This window comes from Parasteatoda tepidariorum, chromosome 10 (assembly GCF_043381705.1).
Source record: "Parasteatoda tepidariorum isolate YZ-2023 chromosome 10, CAS_Ptep_4.0, whole genome shotgun sequence".
In the NCBI taxonomy this organism is placed as follows: domain Eukaryota; kingdom Metazoa; phylum Arthropoda; class Arachnida; order Araneae; family Theridiidae; genus Parasteatoda; species Parasteatoda tepidariorum.
Window position 1 is genome coordinate 11,639,195 of NC_092213.1, and position 25,195 is coordinate 11,664,389.

Below are 25,195 nucleotides of genomic sequence, written 5' to 3' on the forward strand. Positions count from 1 at the left end.
AAAAAAAAAAAAAAAAAAAAAAAAAAAAAAAAAAAAAAAAAAAAAAAAAAAAAAAAAGAGAACATTTTTAAAAAAACAGAATATTTTTTTATAACAGCAAAACTACTTTGAATAAAAGGCATTTAAGTACAATAAACAGGGTATCTGCTACATTTTAGATTTTCAAATTCATGACTTTCCATTATTAATTTCTAGAATTTTTCATGACTTAACGAAGTAACTGTTTTCTCCAACAAAAAACACAACAATAAATTTAAAAAAGCATTATAATAACATTAATTGAAATGATAGGTAGAAATAAAACTGTTATACTCTGCATCTTTATATTTATAGATTTTAAATTTAAGAAACAGAGTAAAGAAAGAGTTGAAGCAATAAAATAGCTGAAAAAAATAAAAAAGTAAATAATTTTTCTTCTTTTTTTCTGCAGCTTTATATTCTAAAGATACTTTTCTTGTTCACCAGAAAGAAGTACTCACGATTTTTCTGTTCTCATTTCGGAATAAAAAAAATACGCCAATAACTGGCTTTCTTCAGCAGTGTTGCCAGAACTTAAGATTAAAAAGTAGCGAATGGGAGCTCCAAAAGTAGCGGATTCGAACATTTTGTAGCCCAAAAATAAATCATANAGAACACCATAATTTTTAAAGAACATAAACCTTTTTATATTTAAATAAAATACCACCGAAAGTGGAGACTGTTACAAATTCAGATATTCAGAGCATCGTGAAAAGGGGGGGGGGGTAAATTCATGATTTTAAAAAAATAGTTGAGAAAATTTTTATTTGAGAAAATCAGCAGATCAACAAATCAGATGATTGTACTGATATTGGTAAACTGAATGGGAGTAATAACTAGGTAATAAAATTTGGCTCGGTACTAAGTACATTACCAATTAAGCGCAAAAAACAACAATTAGATACTTACCATTGAAGAAGCATTGGATAAAGTGTCACAGTCAGTAGAATATTCATCACCATCATTCAATGCTGATTCAGTAGTGATTACTTCAGGAAAAGCTAGGTTGAAAGGACTTCTAACCTCATCGCTTTCATCGAAACTACAGTCCATCGGTAAGTTCACAGCCTTATTCGTGTGCTCATCTCGGAATTTGCGTAAAATGCGCAGTTTCTCGTCATCAGGGGAAAGAGTAATTAAATCCTTAGAATAATAGTATTCCTTCCTTTGTGGAGTAGTGCCTATAAAAGATTAACATGTTAAATCCAAGCAAGAGTGCATTAGATAAACATTCATTTTTAGTCAAATGAAATAGCAAAGGAAAAAAAAAATTGGGAGAGAAAATTTAAATGATATTTTGAAATTATTTAATACATTGATTAAGACTAATAAAGCAAATGAATTATAAAATAACAGGTTTCTAAACCCAAATCTGTAGGAACGTCTGTGGTTTTCAAAACTGTGTTTTTAATTAGAGGACCCTGCTTTGAGAAATAAGTGCCTAGGAATTTGAAATACCAGGTTGTCAAAGAATGTTACTTTCCAAAGTCTAACAGAATGTTCTTAAAATTTTAAAATTTTTTTAATATTTCAATAAAAATAAAGCACATTATCTCTAAGGACCAAGATGTAGTTAAACATAGACAGAACAAAGGGACCAAAACAATTTTCCATTTAAATCGGGTGCTTGTTACACAAGAGTCAGCAGAAATTATCAAAAAAGCCTTCAACATCATGTACAAAAAATATTTATAAAAATATCTTAGTTTTATATTGTTTGGAATAACATCTCAGGCTATTATTATTAAACATTAATTATTATTATGCACGAAATACATTAGCCTATTGCTTTCTGGAAAATTTGAAATTTTTCAGCAAATTATGTTTTAAACAGAGTTTAACAATTTCATCAACTTTAGATAGTGCAGGGTTGGCTTTTTGCCAGCAGAAACTGGTTATAACCGGTAAAAACTAAAAAACTTCTATATTAGTTCTAGTAATTGCTTAATGACATTTTAAGTAAACTGAAAAATGTAACTTCATGTAACTGTAACAAACTTTTTAATTCACTGTTTGTAAATATATATTATTTGGTTTATATTAGTCCAGATTTAAAAAATATGCAAGAGATGAAAGTTTCAGAAATCTTGCTTGTTCCTTGATGGCAATGCTTGCTAGTTCTGCTGGACTTGAGAGAATCTTCTCAAATTTCTCGTTCGTGCACAGCAAATTGAGAAATTGTTTAGGCTTAGAAACTGCATCAAAACTTGTCTTTTGTTATAGATTACTGCAGAGTGCAAACAATGCAATATTTGATTTTGAATGGTAATAATCTTGTAAATTGTACTTTGTTTAACATTTAATTGTCTTTTCTATGAATTATCCATTGTATGTCATTCTCAGTACTTACTTTTATGTCATTTTCTAAATTTCTGCCACAAATGTGGCAGAAAAGGGTTTCTGCCATGCCAGTTTTAACCGGTTTCTACCAGTGGTTTTAACCACCTCGGCAGATACTTGTCAACCTTGGATAGTACATTTTGGAAATATTTGTTTTGAGATCATGCTCACAGGCACACGAAAATCAGTAGATATATAGTAGATTCCATGATTTGCAAATCAAAATCTTTTGTAAATTATTGCAACAGGTGACTGTGCTAGGCATTCAAGAAGCTTCACATTAATTCTCTTTATTGTTTATCGACACATAATTTTGGAACAAAAGGGATGCTTTTTAACCTTTTTCAAACAGAAAGAAATTTCTAGAAATAGTAAAAAACATTTTTTGATAAATTTCAAGACATTGAAAGAACATTTCTTGTTTAATCCCACAGATATACCAGATTTGAGCAGTCTCAGAAGAGGCGCTGAATGCTTGTTATCGATATTTATTTTTTAACAGTATTTGAAGGAACGGACAGTCTGGGTAGGGAGTTGGACCCAAGCTCAAGAAGTCATGAGTTCGTTCCCTGTCAGCCCTGTGCAGTAAAATCTGTTGGGTCACAAAGTCATCCATGTTCCCAAAACAAATCAATATCTATGGAGGTAGAAATATTGGAGATTGATTGTTCTCTGTTTCAGGTCAAAATAATGATCGGTAGACGGATGAATGAATAGGTTCGCCCTATAAATGGGATGTGATGTGTGTGTGGCTGAAGTTTTTCTCTTGTCCATAGATGGCGCCACTGAAAACAAGAAACGCACCCTCAGCCTTAAATTTGCTTGGTTTCACCAACATCTTGCTTGCTAATGCAGGCTTGCTGATATTAGCTAGTGGCATTAGAAACAACAAGAACCGTATTTAATTAGCATACTTCTAGATTTTACGAGACATTAGTTTGATTTATAATTAATTATTTTAATTAATAATAATCTTTTAGTTTTCATGCTTAGGTTATATTTATATGAATACAATTAGAATGTTTTTATCTATTTTCCAAGAAATATCATTAGTGTTCAATAGAAGATTCATAATTAAAAATTTCTTTATTGCATAAGTAGTAATATTCTAAAAATTTATGTAGATTTTGCTTTGATTCTGAATTTTTTGAAAAAATTAATTAAACAAATAGAAAAACACATTTTGGGACACTGGCCCAAGTTCACAAGAATCTGGCCCTGAAACTAGGCTTTTAACAAACTAAATTTTTCTCATTAAATCGGGATTCTTAATTAAGGTGTTTAACGAAATATTCTTTATAAATTAAATACTCACCTGTAGGAATATCTTTTTCTAAATCTTCAGTGATGAATTTTTCAATTGCCAAATCTCTCTGGAGTATTTCTTTGCTCACTTTTTGACTATCATCTTGTAAATTCTGCCTAGAAGCATTGATGATAGTTTCTGCTCCAGACATTTTCTTAAGTATATTTACTTTGTGATCATCCAGGTGCAAAATGTCACACTTTATAGCATCACTCACAGAATCTTGAATTTCCTGTGAAAGAAAACATTACAAAAATTAATAGCGCTTTTCATTTTACAGGACATATGTTATAGGATCGAAATATTTATAAAGTAGAGTCAAAAACAATTTTTTCTAAGAAAACTGTTTCAGGAAATATATTCAAAAATAGAAAAGATAAATCGATAAACGAAAGACTTAAGATGATTGCTAAAAAATTAAATAGTAGTTTGCTCTTCAATATAAATTTTATATACAAATGAAACAAAGCTTAATTTACTTTGAGCTTCTTTAAGTATCTTCATTTTTTTCCCTTCTTTTTTCATTCACTTATTCTATTTTCAAAACAAATTATTATTTAATATTTTAAGAAGAAAAATTAAGTATTTTTAATAAAACTCAAACAGTTACAGATAAAAGTAACATTTTCAGGGGTCTGTCTAGGTTTTTTTGAGAGGTACCTATTTTGTGAAAATTTAGAAATAATTCGTGAAAATTAAAAATTATATTAAAAAATCAACACAAAAATATGCTATAAATATGGATTTATTGTTTCTTACAAGATACAAAATTTTTTTTTAAAGAAAAAGTAGTTCGTGGGAAAACTCAGAGGAAAAAAGGAACAGCTGAATATATCTAAATAATGCTATAGTAAATGAAATAGTTTAGTATAACTGAAATATCATCCTTTAAAATTCCACATTTTACGCTTTTAGAGGTCAAAATTTTTTAAAAGACGAAAATAAGAAACGAAATTCCTTGTATTTTCTCAGTTTTTAATAAAAAAAAATTAAAAAAATTCCCTGTATTTTCCAGGTTTTTCCCGTGGAGTGGCAGCCCTGAATCAGTTTTAAAATGATTTATATTCCAGGTTGTGGAAATAAATCTGAAAAGAGCTAGAATTACCAGTAAACTACAAGTCTTTATTTTTTAACGCTTATATTTTTTCACAAAGTAAATAAAAAATGAAAAATCACAGAAAATTTCAGGCTTCATGAAATCTAAGAATGTTAATTAACCGTAAAAAATAAGTTTGCAAAATAAATAACTAAAAACTTGATAAAACGAGTATAACAATTATAATATAAAGATGCAAAATTAGCATGTTTATAACAAGTTTAAGTTATCTCTCTTAAAATTTTAACCTCTTAAATAAAGCAAAATGTGTGTCTGCGACAAAGTTCTAATCTTCCTAACAAAAGTTCTTTGCTAGAAATTCTACCACACACTTCAAAATAAAGTGCCTTTTGTTGGCCATATATTAATTGTGTCCTCCCATTTCCCTTTTCGGTAACTTACTATTAAAACTTAACATTCATTGTTATTAATGATGTCAAACACTATTGCACTTAATCTCATTTTTTATTGAAAAAACTTATACTGTATACACAAAAGTTTACCTTTAGATTGGTTTTCCTTGATTCATAATTACTCTGAGTAATTATTTCATTAGCTACAACTTCATCTTTTATCATCTCAAAGCTTGATTCTTGTTTCTGTAAAGATAAAGAAATAATTTAGTAGGAAATAAGTAAAATTGAGTAGGAAATAAATTTAGAGACTATAAAATACCTGTTGGTTATTTTTTATGAATGTTGCGACTTCGGATATCTCAGAATCACAGTAACTGACCACTGTATCTAATCGTGAAGTAAACTGAAAGAAAGCAGACAACTTTTAAAATTTGTAATGGCTATGACTGAGGTTATTGAAACTGATTAATGATTCCACTAGATTTTGGAAACTACAGGTTGCCATTATTACCTAAGACTATCAAACTTATGGGTTCTTTTTTATCAAAAGGGGATTCCACTTGATGGTATGGATCCCCATCTTAAAGATGCACCCGAAGAGTAAATATTTTGTGTTTTATGTTTTTTAAATATGTTTTATTTACTAAAAATTAAAGTTTAAAACCTTCTAAATCTCCATAATTTTGCAATTCAAATTTTGTTGTTCAGAAAATTAAAGCATTATTGCAGAATTTAGAAATCTCCAAGAATTTTTTTTTTTTTAAAGGATATAAAAGGCTTGTGATAAGGAGCAGATAATAACTTTTCCTCCTTCTAAATTATTATCCTCGTTTATAAGCATTTTATCAATTGATAAACAAAATAAGAAAAGAATTAAATTCGACAGGAATTTTAAATACACTTAACTAATAAAACAGCTGCATAAAGTGAACAAAAAAAAAATGCAATTTGATTTTTTCAGAATTATTTTTTCGTTGATCATTCTTGATTAGTTTTACCCAGACAAAACAGAGCTGTAGTTCTTTTTCCTGTAGTAGAAGATTATTCATTTCAGAGGATGCTGTTTAATTTTATTTTTGTGTTCCACCTATGATTTTTACAAATGTCTTCATTGCTTCAAATAGGATGGACCTTTGCAAAAACAATTTANTAAAAATGGGGGGGGGGGAGACATAAAATTACTGATATTCTACTTTAGCAGTTTCCAGCCTGTGCAGCTAGTTTTGATGTGTGGCCACAGATTTTTATTATTTTAAAGACATTCTAACTAATGCTGACAATTTGTTTACTTAATTTTTTTCTTAATACCATACTCTTTGCATGCATTACTAATGAGTCAAGTGTCTTTTTTATGCTCATATTATATAGATCAACCTTGATCTTTCATTTTGTTGTCCCTAACGTAAGTAGTAAATTTAACAAAAGAAAATAAGACACAGTTGTGTACACCTAACTTAGACACAGAGAATGTAACTAGATCTGGTTTAGATCCTGAAGAAGTGAGATAAATTTTACTGATGATAAAGAATATGAATAATAATTTGAAATGATTGGATGTTATGACTAGGTTCTCCCCAGGTTTTCCCGAATTTTCATACAGGCATTCCTGCATACCCTCCAACTTATGAGGATTTTGAAAATAATTCTTTCTAGTGGTAGCGAACCAAAGTAAAAATTTTTAAAGCAAATGGATCTCTCATAAAACTTTTATCAGAACTTAAGAATCTAGCCATATGGCCTGCACTTTTATAAATAATAGTGAACAAGTTAGGCTAAAATTAATTTTTTTTAAATATTAAGACATTAATTTTGCTACCGTCAGAAAAGAAGATTTCTGAAACTACGGAAATTCCGTAGCAGTTGGAGGGTATGTTCCTGCATCAAAAAAATATATAATTGAGTAAGAAAATGGTACACAGCAACAAATTTTTTTACAATTTTATCCAGGGGCCCAACTCTTTTTAGAGTTGCTATTTAAATTGAAACAAGACAATAAACAAGAAATTCTCATTCAAACAAGAAATTTCTTCTATAGAAAAAATTATTTTAATTTCAAACATTTCTTGTGAGGTAATTAATATTTTACTGATGGCATTGCTGTTAGAAATAAAAATATGCACACACCTAAAAGACATTTAAGATAAATTTTTACCTCATTAGTTTTAATTGTGGTAGCAATCTCATCTAAAGCACCTAAACTGGAAGCATTTTCTGGTTCTAAAGTGTCAAGATGTTTTTGTAATGATCTGAAACAAAAATATCTCAGTCAGTCATCTTTAAACTTGTTTAAAATCAAAAAATTAACGTCAAATAAAACTGGATTGACAGAAAACACACACAAAAATAAAAACTTCATTTTCATGCAATGAAACATTAATTTGGGAGTTCCCTTAATGTTAATTCAACGTTTTGGATATTTCAAAATATCTATGGAACTATTTAAGCAAACCCCCAATATTTTTTGCACACTATTATAAAACTTGCCAAACGAATTTTTAATAAGTAATAAACAATAAATAATCTTTGTTCAATTCAATCAATAAATAATCTTCAAAATAAAAAGTTTTAATTTGAATGAAATTATCTTTGGGTAAATAAGCTTAATAATTCTGGTTTTCATTACATTCATTAATTCCATTTTAAAGAGTATAAAATATCTAAGGCTGTTAATAGCATGCATATTAAGAAATGTTGTCACTTATGCATGATAGATAAAATGAGCATTTATTTAAAACAACTTTAGCATTTTTTCAAAAACCAAAACTAACAAGATTAACTCACTTCCCGATTACTGTTAAATCTTAAAGCTAAATTAAAAATGTATTTGGACAAATAAGTCATAAGGAAGAAGGTAAAGTATGCTATCATTTAGATATACATTTTTAAAGTTTATTTTAGCATAGTTCTCTTCCTTATAGTATATTAATTAGATGTCTAAAATCAATAATTTTCTGTTCATGTTAAACACAAACAACTACTTTATATGTCAATTTGTTTGAATTCTTTACGTTTATGAGCAATACCTTAAATTTTGTTGTCTTATTACTACTTTTTCAACATATAAATTTCCATCCTTTTTAACACACGTTACTTTATTCAAGATTTGTATAAAATTTAAGTATATTTTTTTCTTTGTTAAAGAAAATATTATAGGCAAAAAACTTTAAAAATTTTCCAATATTATTTTCTAAAAATATTTTGAAAAAGTAATTGTACCAGGAAAATAATAATAACTTTCAGGAAATCATTTCATTTAAAAAAATCATGTTAAAGGGAAATATTAGATTTTGAAAGTTTTCTGCAATCCTGTAGTTATTCAGCACTGTTCCTTTTTTAAAATTTATTTTGTGCAATATACATTTCATTACAAAAATGAGCACTTAAATATGATTGTTAAGCACAGAATGCAAACAGGTTAAGTACTATTAGACTTTTTTCCCCAGTATAGTCAACACAACTACTTCTTACTCAACTTACTTTTTAGTGGCAATTAAATCAGATTCAAGATTCAATTTATGGTTTTGATGCCTGGTCATAATCTGTAAGGTACAACTATGTTAAAATACAAGACAAAATTAATAAGTTAGTATTATAATTTTTTAGTGAAGATACTTACTGAAGAGTTCATTTCTTTTTGAAGAGATAGATCTTTGGAAACATCAGAAGTAAGTTCGCAAATTAATTTGCTAAGTTCACAAATCTTAGTCAATTTCTATGTAATAAAAATATAATAAGCAATAATAATTAATATAAGTATAACTGTGTTCAGTCAATCTGTGAACTTAAAATAGTGAATATAAAATAACTGTTTAAAATTCAAAGGACGATATATCGAAAGAGGAACTTTTCATAAAAAATTCCGTTTCTCTTCCATTGGTACATTAAAAATTTAAAGTTCAGAAAAAGTGAGTTCATAAAGTTTCAGATTCTGAAAAAATGTTTTCGGACTATCAAAATGCAAATGAATTATGGTAGGATAACTTCGTTAGAAAACATTTTTTCAGCACCTGAAATTTCATGGTTTATTTTGGGTTGACCTGAATTCACTTTTACTGAACTTAAAATTACTTATGTAGATCAGAGAAAATTTGCCATCAACTGTAAGAACTATTTTTTTCTGCAATCTTGGGTGGGAGAAAAATATTTAATTAATGCATTTTCTTAGCAACTAAAAATTAAATAAGAAATGAGTACATGAATGAAGATAACCCAGCAAAATCATTATGTTTTAAATTTTTAGCTTAAATATAAAATTAAGAATGAGCCGAACCTTGATAATATGAGCTTGATGAAAGTTATTAACGTTTATGAGAGTACACAATAAAAAATGCAGTTGATAAATTTCTGCAACTAAGAAAAGGAATAATAAATTATTTGCTAAAAGAATACGAGAGACTAAAGGCTCCTTAAGTAGAGCAATTTCAAAAGTTCAGTAAACCAAGTTGACCAATTTCGGTTTGCAAAGTTTTAATGCTCTAGAAAAATTAGTTGTTTTCCCGTAAATAATAAATACTTATGTGCACATTTGATACTTAATTTAAAAAGCATTTTAGTCGATAAATTTAGAAATACACAAAATTATTTACACGACACAAAATTCTATAGAACAAAAATCCAGGCGCTTTAAGGTTTGTGTTATAAAGATTTGCTACTGTAGTTTGTTGTATATAATTGCTTAATTTTTTATTTTACTTTATTGTTAAATAAAGTAACAAAGTAATATATAAACAAATTAAAAAAACAGAACACCTTAAAGATTTGTAATCCTATGAATGAAAAGGCTAATCTTAAATATGCTAAACTATTTATGTAGACCAGGGGTTTCCAACTTACATGAGGCCGCGGGCCACAATTAAAATCACAAATCAAATGGCGGGCCACAACTTTATCAAAATTTTATGAAGGGCTTTTTTATGTTTGAAAGAACATTGAATATTACTGTCAGATTTTTAATAAGTTGTACAAANAAACAGAACACCTTAAAGATTTGTAATCTTATGAATGAAAAGGTTAATCTTAAATATGCTAAACTATTTATGTAGACCATACTTGAAATTAAGTAACGAGACACGAAAACATACTTTTTCTGGAAAATTAAACATAACTGTTTTTAGAAAAATTCGGATTTCTGACCCACATAACATAAGTCTTTTTGCAACAATTAGGTAAATAGGATCCTAAATAGTTTAGGTAGGCTAGCAGTAAATAATTTTGGCACTTTATGGCTAATTTCCTCTTCTTTTGCATATACTTTAGGAACTGCTTCAGCAAGTCAAAAACTTCTTACACATAATTATGAAACTTCTTTATCCAATGATAATTCCACGCAAATATTTCATTATTCAATTTCATCATTTTCAAAAAACACTTAAATATACTGAATAAAAGATGCTTGCATCATTTTAAAAAATATACTAATTTTAAATAATAAAATTTAAAATCAAACTATTACAAATATTTTCTTTCGAAAAATATAACTTCATAAAGAGGTTTTCTTGGAAATTATTAAATTAAACAAGATTAGGATTCCAATTATAAACTGTTAAAAAAATTGCTTAAATCATTAATTTTTTTTCTAAAAAAAAGTCTTTTACTTGGGAAGAAAAATAATATATATATAAGATTACAAAGTAAATTGTTAGTCTTCATCTATTTTAACAACAACTTTCAAGGAAACAATGCAAAAGAAAGTTTGTGTGTATTTATGTTTTGGCCTCATAATGAATCTTATTGTTTCTATATTATGTTAAGCTATGGAGACTTTGAAGATATGAAATAAAGGAAATGAAATCATACTTCTGTTTGCGACTGTCTGGAAGAAAGGATATTTATTTGTTCCTCTAAAGCAGCTAATTCATTGTTATGACTCTCTCTAATGGTGTCTATTGTTGATATAACATCATTCATAAATTTACTGCCTTCTTCTTTATGGTCCTTCATTTGTTTATGAAAATTTTCAATCTGAAATACCAAAAAAATTCCATCATTTTTATTTTTTAATGCAGAAATTACAGATTCAAAATTTCAAGAAAGAAATGAAAGGGGGAAAAAATGTAAGAGAAAAACAAAGAATGCATTTAAAAAAAAGAAAGAATGGAAACTAATAATTTGAGTACAGAAAATCCATTAGCAATTGATATTTAAGTTTAAATGCTGTCCCAAAGTAACAAATTGGAGGCTAAATATTAATATTTAACAGAAAGCTTTTTAAGCTTTAAACAAGAGAGCCAATATTTTCAATCATCAATCAAGAGACGAGAAAAAAATAGCATTTGTGAAATATTTAAATAAATGAAAGGATCAAAATATTTTATTTGCTTGTTAATTAAATATTTCAATGAGTTAAGATGCAGCAGCTCATTAAGTTTATTAAGTCAACCAAATTCGGAATTGAGGAGCAACTCTAAGTTCAAACAAATTAAAAGTGCAGAGGAAAAACATTATAGTTTATGAATTTAAGAATGTATATGTTACTGTAAGTGACTGAAATTGGTGGTTTTCGACTTCCACCGGTGAATGTTGAGAATCACTTAGGTAAAAGTCTGAAATATATACAAGGACTAGTTAAGTTTACCAAAAACTGATGGCTTTTAAAGTTCAGTGCCACTGCCCAGTAAACATTTGCCCAGTACTCCGAACACTGTTTATCCAAATCTATCCTCAGCAGATATTAAAATATCGAATAAATATAATATCAATGAATAAATTAATATCAAATCAGATATAACAAATATTTTGGACATTCACCAATGCGGTTGTTGACATTTTCTGGATTTCAGCTATTCATGGTAAATAATATATGGTTATTCATGGTCATATATAGCACAAGAAAGACAAAAAGGATTAAAAGAAAAAAATTTATAAGCTTTATTTACTGTGCATAAGCTGTAAGCATATAGAACTCGTATAATAACTGCACATAATCGTGCGAGCTGATGAAGAGATAATATTTTTTCATTTTACGTTTCCTTAATTTATTTATTTTTTTTAATAATTTTTCTTCTACTTTTTTCATTAATCTTCATTATTTTCCATGTTCTCACTATATTTTTAACTCACATATAAATACATAAAAGCTGATCATAACATGTTATAAATATGCAAAGTAGACTCTCCACATGCCGCAATGATTTGAGAATCTAAACCCAGGGGTCTGGCTAGTTTTTTCTGATAGATACCATACCAACCTATTTTGGGAAAATTTAGACATAATTTGTGAAAATTAAAAAGTTATATTAAAAAATCAACACAATATGGATTCATCTTTTCTTACGGGATACAAAAATAAAATTTCAAGATAAAGTATTTTGCGAAACTACCGTTTTTCCTAAAGTTGAATTTGTGAAGGTACCACTAAACGGTTGTGAATTTGGTCTGGACAGACTCCTGATACCTTACTTTTTTTAAAGTTTTAACATTTTTAAAATTATATTTATACATACGAATAACCTTAAGTACATACAACATACAATAGTGTACACAAAATAAAATTGTTTAAATAGGAACTAAATTTATTCTTGATATTTTAATAAAGTGTACATTTAGTTTTTAGAAGAGAAATCTTACCTTTTGACTCATGTGATAATGGTTAGTAAGGAACCAACTTTTCATCTCTACCATCATACCAGAAAACTTTTCAGCAAATGTTGGAATGTTTTCAGAACAAAACAGATCTTGCTCAGCCTTAAGAGTATTCTGAAGGAAAATAATACATATGACAAAGAGTACAAAAATAAGCTGTAGAAAATTATGTATAAGAGCTAAAAGTATTCTCAGTTAAATTAAGTTGAACATTTAACTTCAATGAAAAATTTTATTTTTTTTAGTTATAATATACCGACTAGGGGTGTAACGAGTAGTGATTTGGCCAAATAACCGATTATTCGGCCAAAAATATCAGCCTATAGTAACATTAAAAAAAAAAAAAAAAATTTAAATTATTTTTCATATAGAAATAAGTTTAGTTCTTAATGAAAAATAATCAAAACGCAGCTGCTTTATTGGTATGGGGTAAAGAGGGAAAAAAACTTTAATGGAAATGTTTAAAAAAAACAAACTAGATGTTAAAATAATTAGAAATATTTAAGTAAAATAAAAAACTGACTAGCAGGTATTAAAAAAAAAACTGCAGTTGTAAAGTTGAAAAAGATAAATAGAAAAAAAAAATTGTTGTACATAAAATGTTAAAAGAGATAGACTATAAGAAACGCTTTTAAAAATGAAGCACTATCATAAAAATGGCGATAAAAAAAGGATTACACACAAACACAAAAAATAAAAATCGATCTTAAATTTCGGAGGAAAATTATAAAGCTTAATTGCGCTTGGAGAGGTCAGAAGACAAAAATAAGAAATAAAATTCCCTCTTATTTTCTCCGTTTGCAAGGAAAAATTCATAATTCTCTGCACTTTTCCCGTTATTTTAGGTGATTCTTAAACTTCCTGTACTTTCAAGGTTTTCTCTGTGGATTGGCAACCTGAATGATCAGTTTTCTTACAAGCCAGGCAGGGTGAAAATAAATATTGTGTTCCCATTAAAAATGAAAGTTTTTCCAAAGGTAACAAAATTAGAGTTGACGATATATCAGATAGTTTATTTGATAAAAAGTTCAATTTTAACCTCTCCCAACATTAGCTTGTTTTTGCTTTGTTACCAAATGCACAAAAAAAAAATAATAATAAATTTGAGACTACACACTTACTAATAACTTATTTTGGTGTTTACAAAACAGATTTAGAGAGATCAACTTTACCTTTTTGGAATTCAAATTCTCTAATAGTGAATTTGAAATTTTCTGTTGTTCTACAGCCTCATTGTTTAACACTGAAGAAAAGTCATTTAATGAACTTCTTACGTTTGAGTCAACTCTATGAAAAATATCTGTAGCTTGTTGAAATGAGCTCTTAATGTCAGACGAAATACCATCTGGAAAATATAATTATATTTGCAATATTTTACAATAAAGCAATTTTCTTAAAATTATATAACTATCGTTGAACAGATGACCCAATTTTTGGGCTCACAACTATTAACAGGGTATCTGCTACATTTTAGATTTTCAAATTCATGACTTTCCTAGAATTCTTCATGACTTAACGAAGTTGCTATTTTCTCCGATAAAAACACAACAAGAAATTTAAAAAACCATTATAATAACATAAATTGAAATGATAGGTATAACCAAAACTGTCATACTCTGCTTCTTCATATTTATAGATTTTAAATTTGAAAAAAGAGAGTAAAGTAAGAGTTGAAGCAATAAAATAGCTGAAAAAAATACAAAAGCAAATAATTTTTTCAGCAGAATTATATTCTAAAGATGTTTTTCTCAGGGTTGCCACAGAAAAAAATGGACGAAATAGTTGCTTTTAGTAGCCTAAAGTATGAAAATAGTTGCCGAAAACTATGAATATAGTTGCTTAAATAAGAACAAAAATTAATTAAAAATATGACAAAAATTTTGTTAATGACTTAATTGTTATATATCATGATCCATTTAGTCAAGTTGGTGGTAAATATGATAATTTTTATATAAACGTTAATGTTCTAGCACAATTTTCTCTTTCATCAATAATTTATCTAGGATATATACACTCACATATATATTGTGAAAAGTGATTACTCAAATTCGAAATTCACACATCGTAATATCGTATTAAATTCTTTTTTTTTTTTTTAAAAATCATGCGGAATTTCGAAGGCGACATAGAAACGAAATAGACTTACAAAAGAATCTGCAGATTGAATGAATTAAAAAGTGAAAACTCAAATTTGCAATTCAAAATTTTTCATTTTTTAAGAAACAAAAGTACAATGTGTTCAAAAGCTATCTTGGGCGGCAGATTTTGAACCCAATTTATGATTTAAAAAAAAAAAAAAAAAAAAAACAACGCTAGGAGTACAGAAAAGTCTCCCAATAGTCTCCTCTTCCTGGAAATAGTTGCTTTTTTAGCCTTTTCAGGCAAAAAAAGTTGCCATAGTCGCCTCATGCCGAAAATAGTTGCATTTTAGTCACCTGTGGCAACCCTGTTTTCTTGTTCATTCGAAAGAAAGATATACTCCCGATTTTTCTGTTCTCATTTCTGAATAAAATTTTTTTCCCAATGACTGGCTTGCTTCAGTTATAAAATAAAAAAATAACAAAAATTCTGAAATCACAGAAGTTTAAAAGATAATTAATTCACTCTAGAAATGTTTATTCTTTCATTTTTTGAAAGAACACCATAACTTTTAAAGACAGGGATGAGATTAGCCGAAAGGCAAAAAAGCTGAATTTCCACAATAGCAAATTTTACGCAAGCGCAACCCTTTAATAATAAANCCTTTTGACTCATGTGATAATGGTTAGTAAGGAACCAACTTTTCATCTCTACCATCATACTAGAAAACTTTTCAGCAAATGTTGGAATGTTTTCAGAACAAAATAGATCTTGCTCAGCCTTAAGAGTATTCTGAAGGAAAATAATACATATGACAAAGAGTACAAAAATAAGCTGTAGAAAATTATGTATAAGAGCTCAAAGTATTCTCAGTTAAATTAAGTTGAATATTTAACTTCAATAAAATAATTTTTTTTTAGTTATAATATACCCACTAGAGTTGTAACGAGTAGTGATTTGGCCAAATAACCGATTATTCGGCCAAAAATATCAGCCAATAGTAACATTTAAAAAAAAAAAAAAATTTAAATTATTTTTCACATAGAAATAAGTTGAGTTCCTAATGAAAAATAATCAAAACGTAGCTGCATTATTGGTATGGGGTAAAAGAGGGAAAAAAAACTTTAATGGAAATGTTTAAAAAAAAAATAGATATTAAAATAATTAGAAATATTTAAGTAAAATAAAAAACTGACTAGTGGGTATTAAAAAACTATAGTTGTAAAGTTGAAAAAGATAAATAGAAAAAAAATTGTTATACATAAAATGTTAAAAGAGATAAAGACTATAAGAAACGCTTTTAAAAATGAAGCACTATCATAAAAATGGAGATAAAAAAAAAAAGGATTATATACAAACACAAGAAATAAATATCAATCTTAAATTTCGGGAGGAAAATTATAAAGCTTAATTGCGCTAGGAGTGGTCAGAAAACGAAAATAAGAAATAAAATTCCCTCTTATTTTAATGAAACGAAGGGTCACACAAAGATTAAACTATTTTACTTTTGTTTTGAAATTTATTGCATCACATCTGATGTGAAAATTTGTTTGAGAATCTTCTGATCAACACCTTACAGTCATTTATATTTACGGTCTATTCCTTACATGAAAATATAAAAATGAAAATGGATCATTGCTCATATATCAGATAGTTTATTTGATAAAAAGTTCAATTTTAGCCTCTCCCAACATTAGCTTGTTTTTGTTTTGTTACCAAATGCACAAAAAAAAAAAAAAAAAAAAAAAAAAAAAAAAAAAAAAAAAAAAAAAAAAAAAAAAAAAAAAAAAAAAAAAAAANCAGATTTAGAGAGATCAACTTTACCTTTTTGGAATTCAAATTCTCTAATAGTGAATTTGAAATTTTCTGTTGTTCTACTGCCTCATTGTTCAACACTGAAGAAAAGTCATTTAATGAACTTCTTACGTTTGAGTCAACTCTATGAAAAATATCTGTAGCTTGTTGAAATGAGCTCTTAATGTCAGAGGAAATACCATCTGAAAAATATAATTATATTTGCAATATATCTATAATAAAAACAATTTTTTTTAATCTATAATATATCTATAATTATCGTTGAACAGAAGACCCAATTTTTGGGCTCACAACTATTAAGTTTCAACTCTATAGCCTTGTAATTTTGAACCTAATCCAGAAAACAAGGGAGCTCCTGGATCAAGTATTGGGAGAAACTTGCCTTTATGAAGGACTTTTTGATGGAACCAACCCAAATTTGTGTTACTTGGAGGGGGAAATCTTTCATGAATAGCCTGACCTCAAGGGGATTCTATAACCCATGATCTATCTTCCATTTAGGATATTTTTACGTCAGCACTATGGTCAGTGCGAGCCAGGTGCGGAATTTGTACGCCCAAATTGCTGAGATTCGAACCTGGTTCACGTCATTGGCAAGGGAATGCTCTACCTTCTGAACCACCATGGCTCAAATAAGAATATCGACATATGTATTGATCTTTAAATAACCAAAGGAAAAATGAGTGAAAAAATCAGGAAATTTTTTGTACAATTGTATACACATGAGACTATTTTTAAAAAGGGCAACAAAAAGAAGTATGACTTGCTCTACTCAAGAATATTAAAAGCAAATTTTATAGCAAAAGAATAATAAATTACATCATTTTTAGTTTTAGAATTAGCTTGTTAAGAAAAGAAAGATAATACATTTTCCAACATAATTGCATCAGGCATTGAACAACTCATAATAATTTGAGATCAAAGCATAAAAATTTTTATACCACAGTTTTATTGGGGAAAAAAAAAATTTAAAAAATAAATAGAAACGGTATTCATTTTTTAATATTGCTTCCCATTAATACTTAATTAAAACTTGTAATTTAGTTTACTTCATTAATCAAATAATTGTAATTTAAGCAGGGATCTGTCCAGACATTTTGCAAAAGGCCCGTTTTTGTAAAATTGTGAAAAAATTACTCGTAATTTGTGAATATAAAATAAACGTTAAGTCACATTCTTTCAACCAGGGTCCTGCTTTTATGAATTTGTGCAAATAGGGTCCTGTTATTGCAAAAAACTTTTTCATGATGTAAATAGATACAAGATTATGCTCAACACTATAAAACTATAATTTAAAAAAAAAAAAACTAAATTTTCAAAAATAAACAGCAATTGCTGCTTCTGAATTAGAGATGCAACATACAAATATTTGGTATTTAGCCTATACTCCTGAACGCAGAATATTAATTTCGAACGAATAGAGGAAGAAGCGTCTGCCGAAGACAAAACTTAATTCGTTTGCATCTATCTTTATTTTTTTCTTCTTCAGAAGGGTTTATTTGATTAAAAAACAATAACGATAATAAACAAATTTGTGAAGAGTCCGATTAAAAGAAAAACCATTTTGTGAAGGGTCCGTTTTTTTTTTAAAGTTAAAATATTTTGTCAATGTCCGTTTTTATAAAATGATATTTTATGAAGGAGAACCCTGTTAAGGTTTCTATAATAACAAAACGAAAGCCCGTTTAATATATCACTGAACATTTTTGTCCAAAAGTAATATGGTGGATGATCCCTCAATCCGCCAAGTAAAATTTCTACAATATGATTATAATCTATCGCTTTTAAAATTAGATGAATCAATAATTGTGAACACAAGCAAAAATGAGGAATATCGGAATAAAAAGTTACAATTTTTTTTCCCAACAGTAATGCCATAACAACTACGAAATTCGCATCAAATAGCAGCAGTCGCAATATCATAGCTACCAACGATCAAAAAATTAAAATCCTCTAAAAATAGATTTACCTAAACTTTCTTGTAAGTTTCCAAATTTAGTTTCCTGTTTCTGTTTTAAACTATTAACCATGTCATCTAAGTTAGCAAACTGCTTGTGAGATACTTGCTGAAATTGCTTGAGGCGTTCTTCATTACTTATTTCCACTTTTTGTTTTCGTTCCACCTTCATGTGAAGTTTATTTACGTCACAAGTGCTTTCGTCTACCACATGATGCAGCTGGAAAGAGTTTCAATAGATTAAACAATTTAAATGCCAACAGTTAAGTTATAGTTAACCCCCACACAAATATATATATATAACACTAACTTACCTCCTGATTTTGTACAACTAATTGCTTTTCTTTATGATGGTGAATATTCAGAAGATAGTTCTTTTCATCTCTTTCTAAAGCTGTTTTCGACAGCACCTATAAAAAGTTGTTTTAATAGAAAGGATGAAAAAGAAAATGAAGTTTAAAAAAAAAGCCTGGTGGTTACCTTTCCTTTAATTAAATACAGTAGAACCTCAGTTACTCAATGACCAAACCTACTACAAATAACAAAAATATTCGAATTATAGAGTTTATATTATTTTTTAATCTCTATCAATCATCTCTTAAAAGTCTTTTTTTTTAAAAAAAAATAATTATGTTAAGCATCCATTAAATTTAATTTTAATTCGATCATTCAGGATATGTCTTTTTGTCAAACAGATATAGAAAAGATCATAAATCTTATTAATTTTCAAATTCATTTGTACTAGATAACAGCACTCCTTTTCTTTTTTGAATAAATTATTTTCACATATAATGTTATAATTTGTACAAGAAACTTATTCTGAAGCGTTAGCTGATTTAATAGATATGTAATCCTTTACAAGCTTTTTAAGTTCTTTTTCTGATTTCAATGGTATAATAATGTATTTTCGTGCGTGAATAACATAATTCTCTTCATTTAAGCAAGCAGTTAAGTTTTTAAAAAAAATGTGAAATGAAAAATTACCACTTTTAATTTTATTTAATAGAACAAAAGCAATCAACTTCACCAAATAACAAAATAAGACAGCATATTATTGAAAACGAGTTAATTAAAAAAAAACCATAATAAATATGTATATTGTTAAGTAAGTATGTGTGAGGGAAAAATTGGAATATATTTTTACTGAAGAAGTTTGAATAATTGAGGTTCTATTGTAATTTAAATATCATTTAGTGCTAAAATCATAAGCAAGGTGGGGAAAAAACATAGTAGTAAATAAAATTATATGACTGCAGTAACGCCAGCCTGACATACATAATTAATTAGCAAAGGAAAATTAATGAAATCAGGTGAGTTTAATAGATTTAGAAAAAAGGCTGAGTTTAATGTGGCAACACTAAGCTTCATAAACATGTTTTCAAAATTCTAAATTTAATAATTATAACAAATTAAATTAAAAAATTTCTTCTTTATAAACATAATTAGTAATTTGACTTTTAAGTTATCTAAATCTTAAGTTATCTTATTTTAAATCTCTTCAGTTGTTTCAAAATATCATTACTTATATACTCAGGGATGAGATTAGACAAAACGCAAAAAAGCTGAATTTCCACGATAGTAAATTTTACGCAAGAGCAACACATTGAATTTTAAACTTGCGTGAATACGAATCGATACATAGGTTTTCTAAAAGACGTAAATACGAATCACAATATCGGATTTTTAAATCTCGTAAATAAGAATCGCAACGTACAATATTCAAATCGCGTGAATAAGAATCGCAACAGGCAAACACGAAAAGCTATATTTGATATTACAATCGTGTGAATAAGAATCGAGATATTAGCAGATTCCAGGCTTGGGACCTCTAAAAGGCTTGTCAGAAGGCGTTTGAACTACGAAAATCGGATCTATCTGGAGAGCGGGTGAAAAATTTGGAAAATCTTATCTGCTGCGTGTAAAAGGGGAGAAAATAGGTAAAATAAGTAAAAATGAGAAAGGATTGGTAGCTATGTAGTTTGAATTTTCTGTTTCTCTTTGAAAATCNAAAAAAAAAAAAAAAAAAAAAAAAAAAAAAAAAAAAAAAAAAAAAAAAAAAAAAAACAGAAATCCGCTAAAAAGTGGAAAAATCTCATCCCTGATATGTATGTATGTATACTGAACCATGTATACTGAACTCTGAACTGGAATAATTTTTTTTTCTTCAAACAACCAATATGTTAATGAACTGTATGGAAACTGCAATTAGGATTAATATTTTTTAATGAATAAAATTTTTTTTAAATTAAAAGTGTTTCATTAATTTTAAATGCAACTCATAGTTTTTAAAAAAATAAAATAGAAAATAATTTGTGAACTATACTTCAGTTTACCCTTTTAAAAAACCTGAATTGTTAATTGAATTAAAATAAATTTTTTAATAAACTGTACGAAGAGATCAATTTAAATTCTTGAGAAACCAATCTTAATCATATGAGATTTGACTTAATCTTTTATAAATAGTAAATAAGTATATATGACCCTCAACTAGACGTTTTAAAATTTTATGACAAGAATAACAATATTTCTTGCATTTAAAATTAATTTGAACTATTCAAAGTATCTAATTTTGAATTCTTTTTTACGTAATTATATATTTTGATACCCATGATTGCTGTACTTTACACTTCTACCCCCTTATTTAATTTAGTGTATGAAAAAAAGTATTTTGTCAAAACATTAAATTATTAGAAGAAAATTTAGCAAACAGCCTAAAAATGAGGACATTTTTTTTATCTGTAGTTACAAGTATAATCAGTTACAGAAGTATAATTGGATTTACATGGTTTTGGAGCACATTTGAAGGAAAAAAAGAAAGCAATTTTGGAGAAGGGACTTTTTTCTTTTCATGGAAGTTTAGATAAGCTCTTTCACCTTATAAGCAACTTGAATCTAGATAGCAAAAACAGGCTAATTGCTCTTCAATTGAAGTCTGAAATTAACTTACATTTTATCCCTATCTTTTAAACAATTAGTCTTGGAACTGTAAGTTCTAATTTCTCATTCACAAAAATCTTTCAAACTGAAAACTTGTGAATGTTAAGGTTTTATAAATAAAACTCAAATGCTAAGTAGTTTCCATATAAATTTTAAATAAAAACACAATTAATTTGCAGCTAAATAATTTAACCCTTAATGGGTCAAAATATTTTAAAAACTAATGGCAGGAAATAAACAAATACCTTTTCAGTGTGACATAAAGTATCTGTTAACTTTGAAACTGTTTCTTCATGCTGTTTGGTCTTTTTATGAAGTTCCTCCTTTATTTGTGTAAGCAATAGTTCAATCTACAAAAGACAATATTTCACTATTTTATAAAATGAAAAAAGTGTATATGTTTTAATACACTTTTTAGGATTGGAATTTCTGCTCATTTCTAACAAACACCAGTCACTATTTACTACACGGGGAAGTCTTCGGTCGGCTGGATTCGAACTCCCTTTCTCACGAACGCGAGTCCAGTACCTCACCAACCAGGCTATCTCGGACTGGACTTTCCCGTTAGTTTACTTAAATAAATAAGCACTTATATCTAGATAATATTAATTCATATTATTTTTAATTGACTGCAGATACTGTTTTGCATAAATATAAATTACACATAGATAAAATTATATTTACAAGTTTAATTTTGAAAACCAGAACAAATATTTTTGAAATTTCTTTTTTTTAAAATCTAATTAAAAACGGCAAATCATAACCCCAATCTATATGAAATTTATCTGGATACAAAAGTAAGGCTTTTAACTACCAAGCTTTCTGCAAAATAATTTATTGAGAGATAGATAAAAAGTAAAGCTATAAGAATTTTTGAAAATTTCCCAACCTGTTAAAAGTCATGGGAAAAAGTTGCGTTTTATATGAAACTTTTGAATCATTTATTTGTTTACTTGTTACTAATTGTATAAAGTAACTGTAAGTCAAATTTACAAAGCAAGGAATCATACATTAAAACATAAACTTAGCTACCACTAAAATAAATGTTCCAATAAAGCGTAGAAAATTGCCACCCCTACAAAAACTTACATATTTAGGAAATAAAAGATAACATAAGTCCTCTTTAAAAATAGATTATGATAGAACACTTATATTTCAAAATTGTAAGATACTTTAACAAATGTAAACAATATTACACGGAAAAGGTAAAAAAATCAAGCACTGTTACAGGGTTCCCACTCAATTTCAAAAAAAAAATCCTTGACTTTTCCAGGTAAACTAGGTAAATTTCAATGAAAATCGAGACCACGTTTTCATTATAAAACTTTAATTCTTTTATTTGTAATGCGAAATATAAGATTATATGTGTAAAAAAATATCATTAAATGAGGATGGGGAACCTTTCAGTTTGACTAAAAAATGAAATTTTTTTAAACAAATAATTGTAATAGATGTTAGAATTATTTAACTTGAATCTCAATAACTGATTACGGGTTCCCACTCTATGATGAGATTGAAATTCAAGGACTTTTCAAGGACCTCAACAAAATTTTCAAGGACCTTAATCTAAGACCAATTTTAAAAATTATTCTCTTCTATTTTACTAGAAGCAACAATGCTTGTTGTGGCAATAATTAATTTCAAATATAATACCTAAATGCTTTGCCTATANTAAATTTCCCTAACAATTCCAGGTTTTCCTTGTTCTCTCTGACCCGTGGGAACCTGCCGTTATAAACTAAGTCTAGTGAGAAAAGAAAAAGTTGATAAATCACTGCATTGTGAATAGAAGAAAAATAATTCTTTAAAAAAACTTACTTCAATATTTTGTTGTTTCAAGGCTTCTAATTCCTCTTCCTTTACTTTTATTTTATTCTGTGTTTCAGCTATTTGCTTTTCCATTTGTCTAAATGAGAGAAAAGTTAACTATTTTATAATTTAAATTATCTTCATTAACAAGTATTCCAACCAATAAACAAAGTTAGTGATTTTTTTCAATTAAAATCTAATTTTTTAATACTTTAAAAATATAATTAAAATTGAAATGTTATTAAAAATAAATCATAACAATGTATTAAAACTATGTTGCAGAGTTAAAAATTGGAAATGTAGGATTTATTACAAATGGAATAGAAATGTATCATTATCAAATAAAAAACAAACTTAAAAAATCCCTATTCAATATCTACAATAAATTTTCACATTCCTATATACTTTCTGAAAAATCCATAGGTAGGATATATAAGATTTTTAAAATATCATTTTAAAAGTGATATTTATTTCACACTAAGTTGCTAATGTAATTTTGCTTGCTGAGACTTAATGCAGAAATGTATTAATACGTATATATATATTTTTTTAAACTATGAAAATCATTAAAACATTTGAACAATCATAGATTAACATTCTATGAAAATTTTTAAATTGATGTTTAAAAAAAGGAAAAAAATATTTAATTTAAATAACTCTTACTCTAAGAAATGGAAAAGTAGTAAGAAAGTAGCAAAAATTATCTTTTAACATTTTTCTTTATTATTCTTTTTATGGATTGATTTAGGATATGGATAATTTTAATTTTGATGAACTTAATTTATGGGCTTGTTTAAAATTCTAGATAATAAAGCAAAACTTTTAATAAAAATGCAAAAAGAAATACCGATCTTGCAGATTTGATTTCAACTTAAAAAAAATAAATAAAAGAAACATTTCCAATGTAGACTTATAACTTTTCTTTGAAAGATATTTTAAAAACCATGAAAAAATCAAGTGCATTAACTTGAAAAAAAAAAAGATTTAAACTGGGATTAACGATGGTATTGAGCATGTTGCAAAGTGATCACTGAAACATGCAATTTGAAATTTCCACGTCGAACTTTCTTATAAAAACAAAATTGAATCGAATTGTAGCCAAATTTAAAAGAGGGGGAATATTTATCACATTGATTAAATAATTCTTCTGTTAAAAATCAGAAATCCCCGGCCCAGACACCGGATTTTCGGGATGCAGAAAATCCTCAGCCATGTCGTATGATTATGCGGCATGTAAAAGATCCCTGGAGTGCCTTATTGGCTCTTTGCATTTCCGGCAAAATTAAATTCCTAGTGCACTTTAGCATCCAAATAGAGTCTTGGTGCTGCCATCTAATGTGGCAGAAGCTAGACGTCCAAATTAACATGATCAACGGTATCTCACCCATTGTGGTGGTCCTGAAAGAGTGGATACCACCTCTGGAGAACGCACTAGGTCTGCTTATCGACCAGACCGATTGTGCAGCTCATTGGAAATAAAAAAAAAATCAGAATTTGATACTCGTTAAAATAGAGGTTTAACGAAAGAAAAGAGAGGAAAAAAAAAAACACTTTTTCTAGCGAACAATTTTTTAAATGTTTACCATTTCAGAATTACTTTTAAGATTACCAAGAAATTTTATATTTTTGTGTTTGCCTCAGTAGTGCATTGATTCTAGCAGAAGTTATGATGGAATTATTTTTTATCATGGTGCTTATCCGAAGTTGCATTTTTCTCTAACAAATTCGTGCGGAAAAAAAAAAAAAAGAGAGAGAGAGAGACTTAATTGAGCGTGAATAAGAACTTAGGAAGAAAATAAGCTGGTAAAAGCATAATATATCTCTCGTTATACAAGATTCTGCATAAGTAACAGAATTTAAATTTTAGGAACACTGAGAATTGTTAGGATATCAAATGCTAA

General features: G+C 27.6%; 1 protein-coding gene across 1 annotated transcript in view; it reads right to left on the bottom strand.

The window, feature by feature from the left end:
• Nucleotides 1–25,195, bottom strand: part of LOC107447647 (Kinesin-like protein at 61F) — a 49,264-nt gene that overhangs the window by 2,795 nt on the left and 21,274 nt on the right. Inside the window, exons 12-24 of the mRNA XM_021145722.2 lie at nucleotides 21,731–21,835; nucleotides 18,863–18,958; nucleotides 18,561–18,768; nucleotides 13,870–14,042; nucleotides 12,683–12,811; nucleotides 10,913–11,077; nucleotides 8,733–8,828; nucleotides 8,594–8,655; nucleotides 7,269–7,362; nucleotides 5,436–5,519; nucleotides 5,264–5,359; nucleotides 3,674–3,896; nucleotides 928–1,199 (exon numbers count right to left, since the gene is read on the bottom strand). Coding sequence (XP_021001381.2) covers nucleotides 928–1,199; nucleotides 3,674–3,896; nucleotides 5,264–5,359; nucleotides 5,436–5,519; nucleotides 7,269–7,362; nucleotides 8,594–8,655; nucleotides 8,733–8,828; nucleotides 10,913–11,077; nucleotides 12,683–12,811; nucleotides 13,870–14,042; nucleotides 18,561–18,768; nucleotides 18,863–18,958; nucleotides 21,731–21,835 — 1,803 coding nt within the window. The remainder of the gene's footprint in view (nucleotides 1–927; nucleotides 1,200–3,673; nucleotides 3,897–5,263; nucleotides 5,360–5,435; nucleotides 5,520–7,268; nucleotides 7,363–8,593; nucleotides 8,656–8,732; nucleotides 8,829–10,912; nucleotides 11,078–12,682; nucleotides 12,812–13,869; nucleotides 14,043–18,560; nucleotides 18,769–18,862; nucleotides 18,959–21,730; nucleotides 21,836–25,195) is intronic.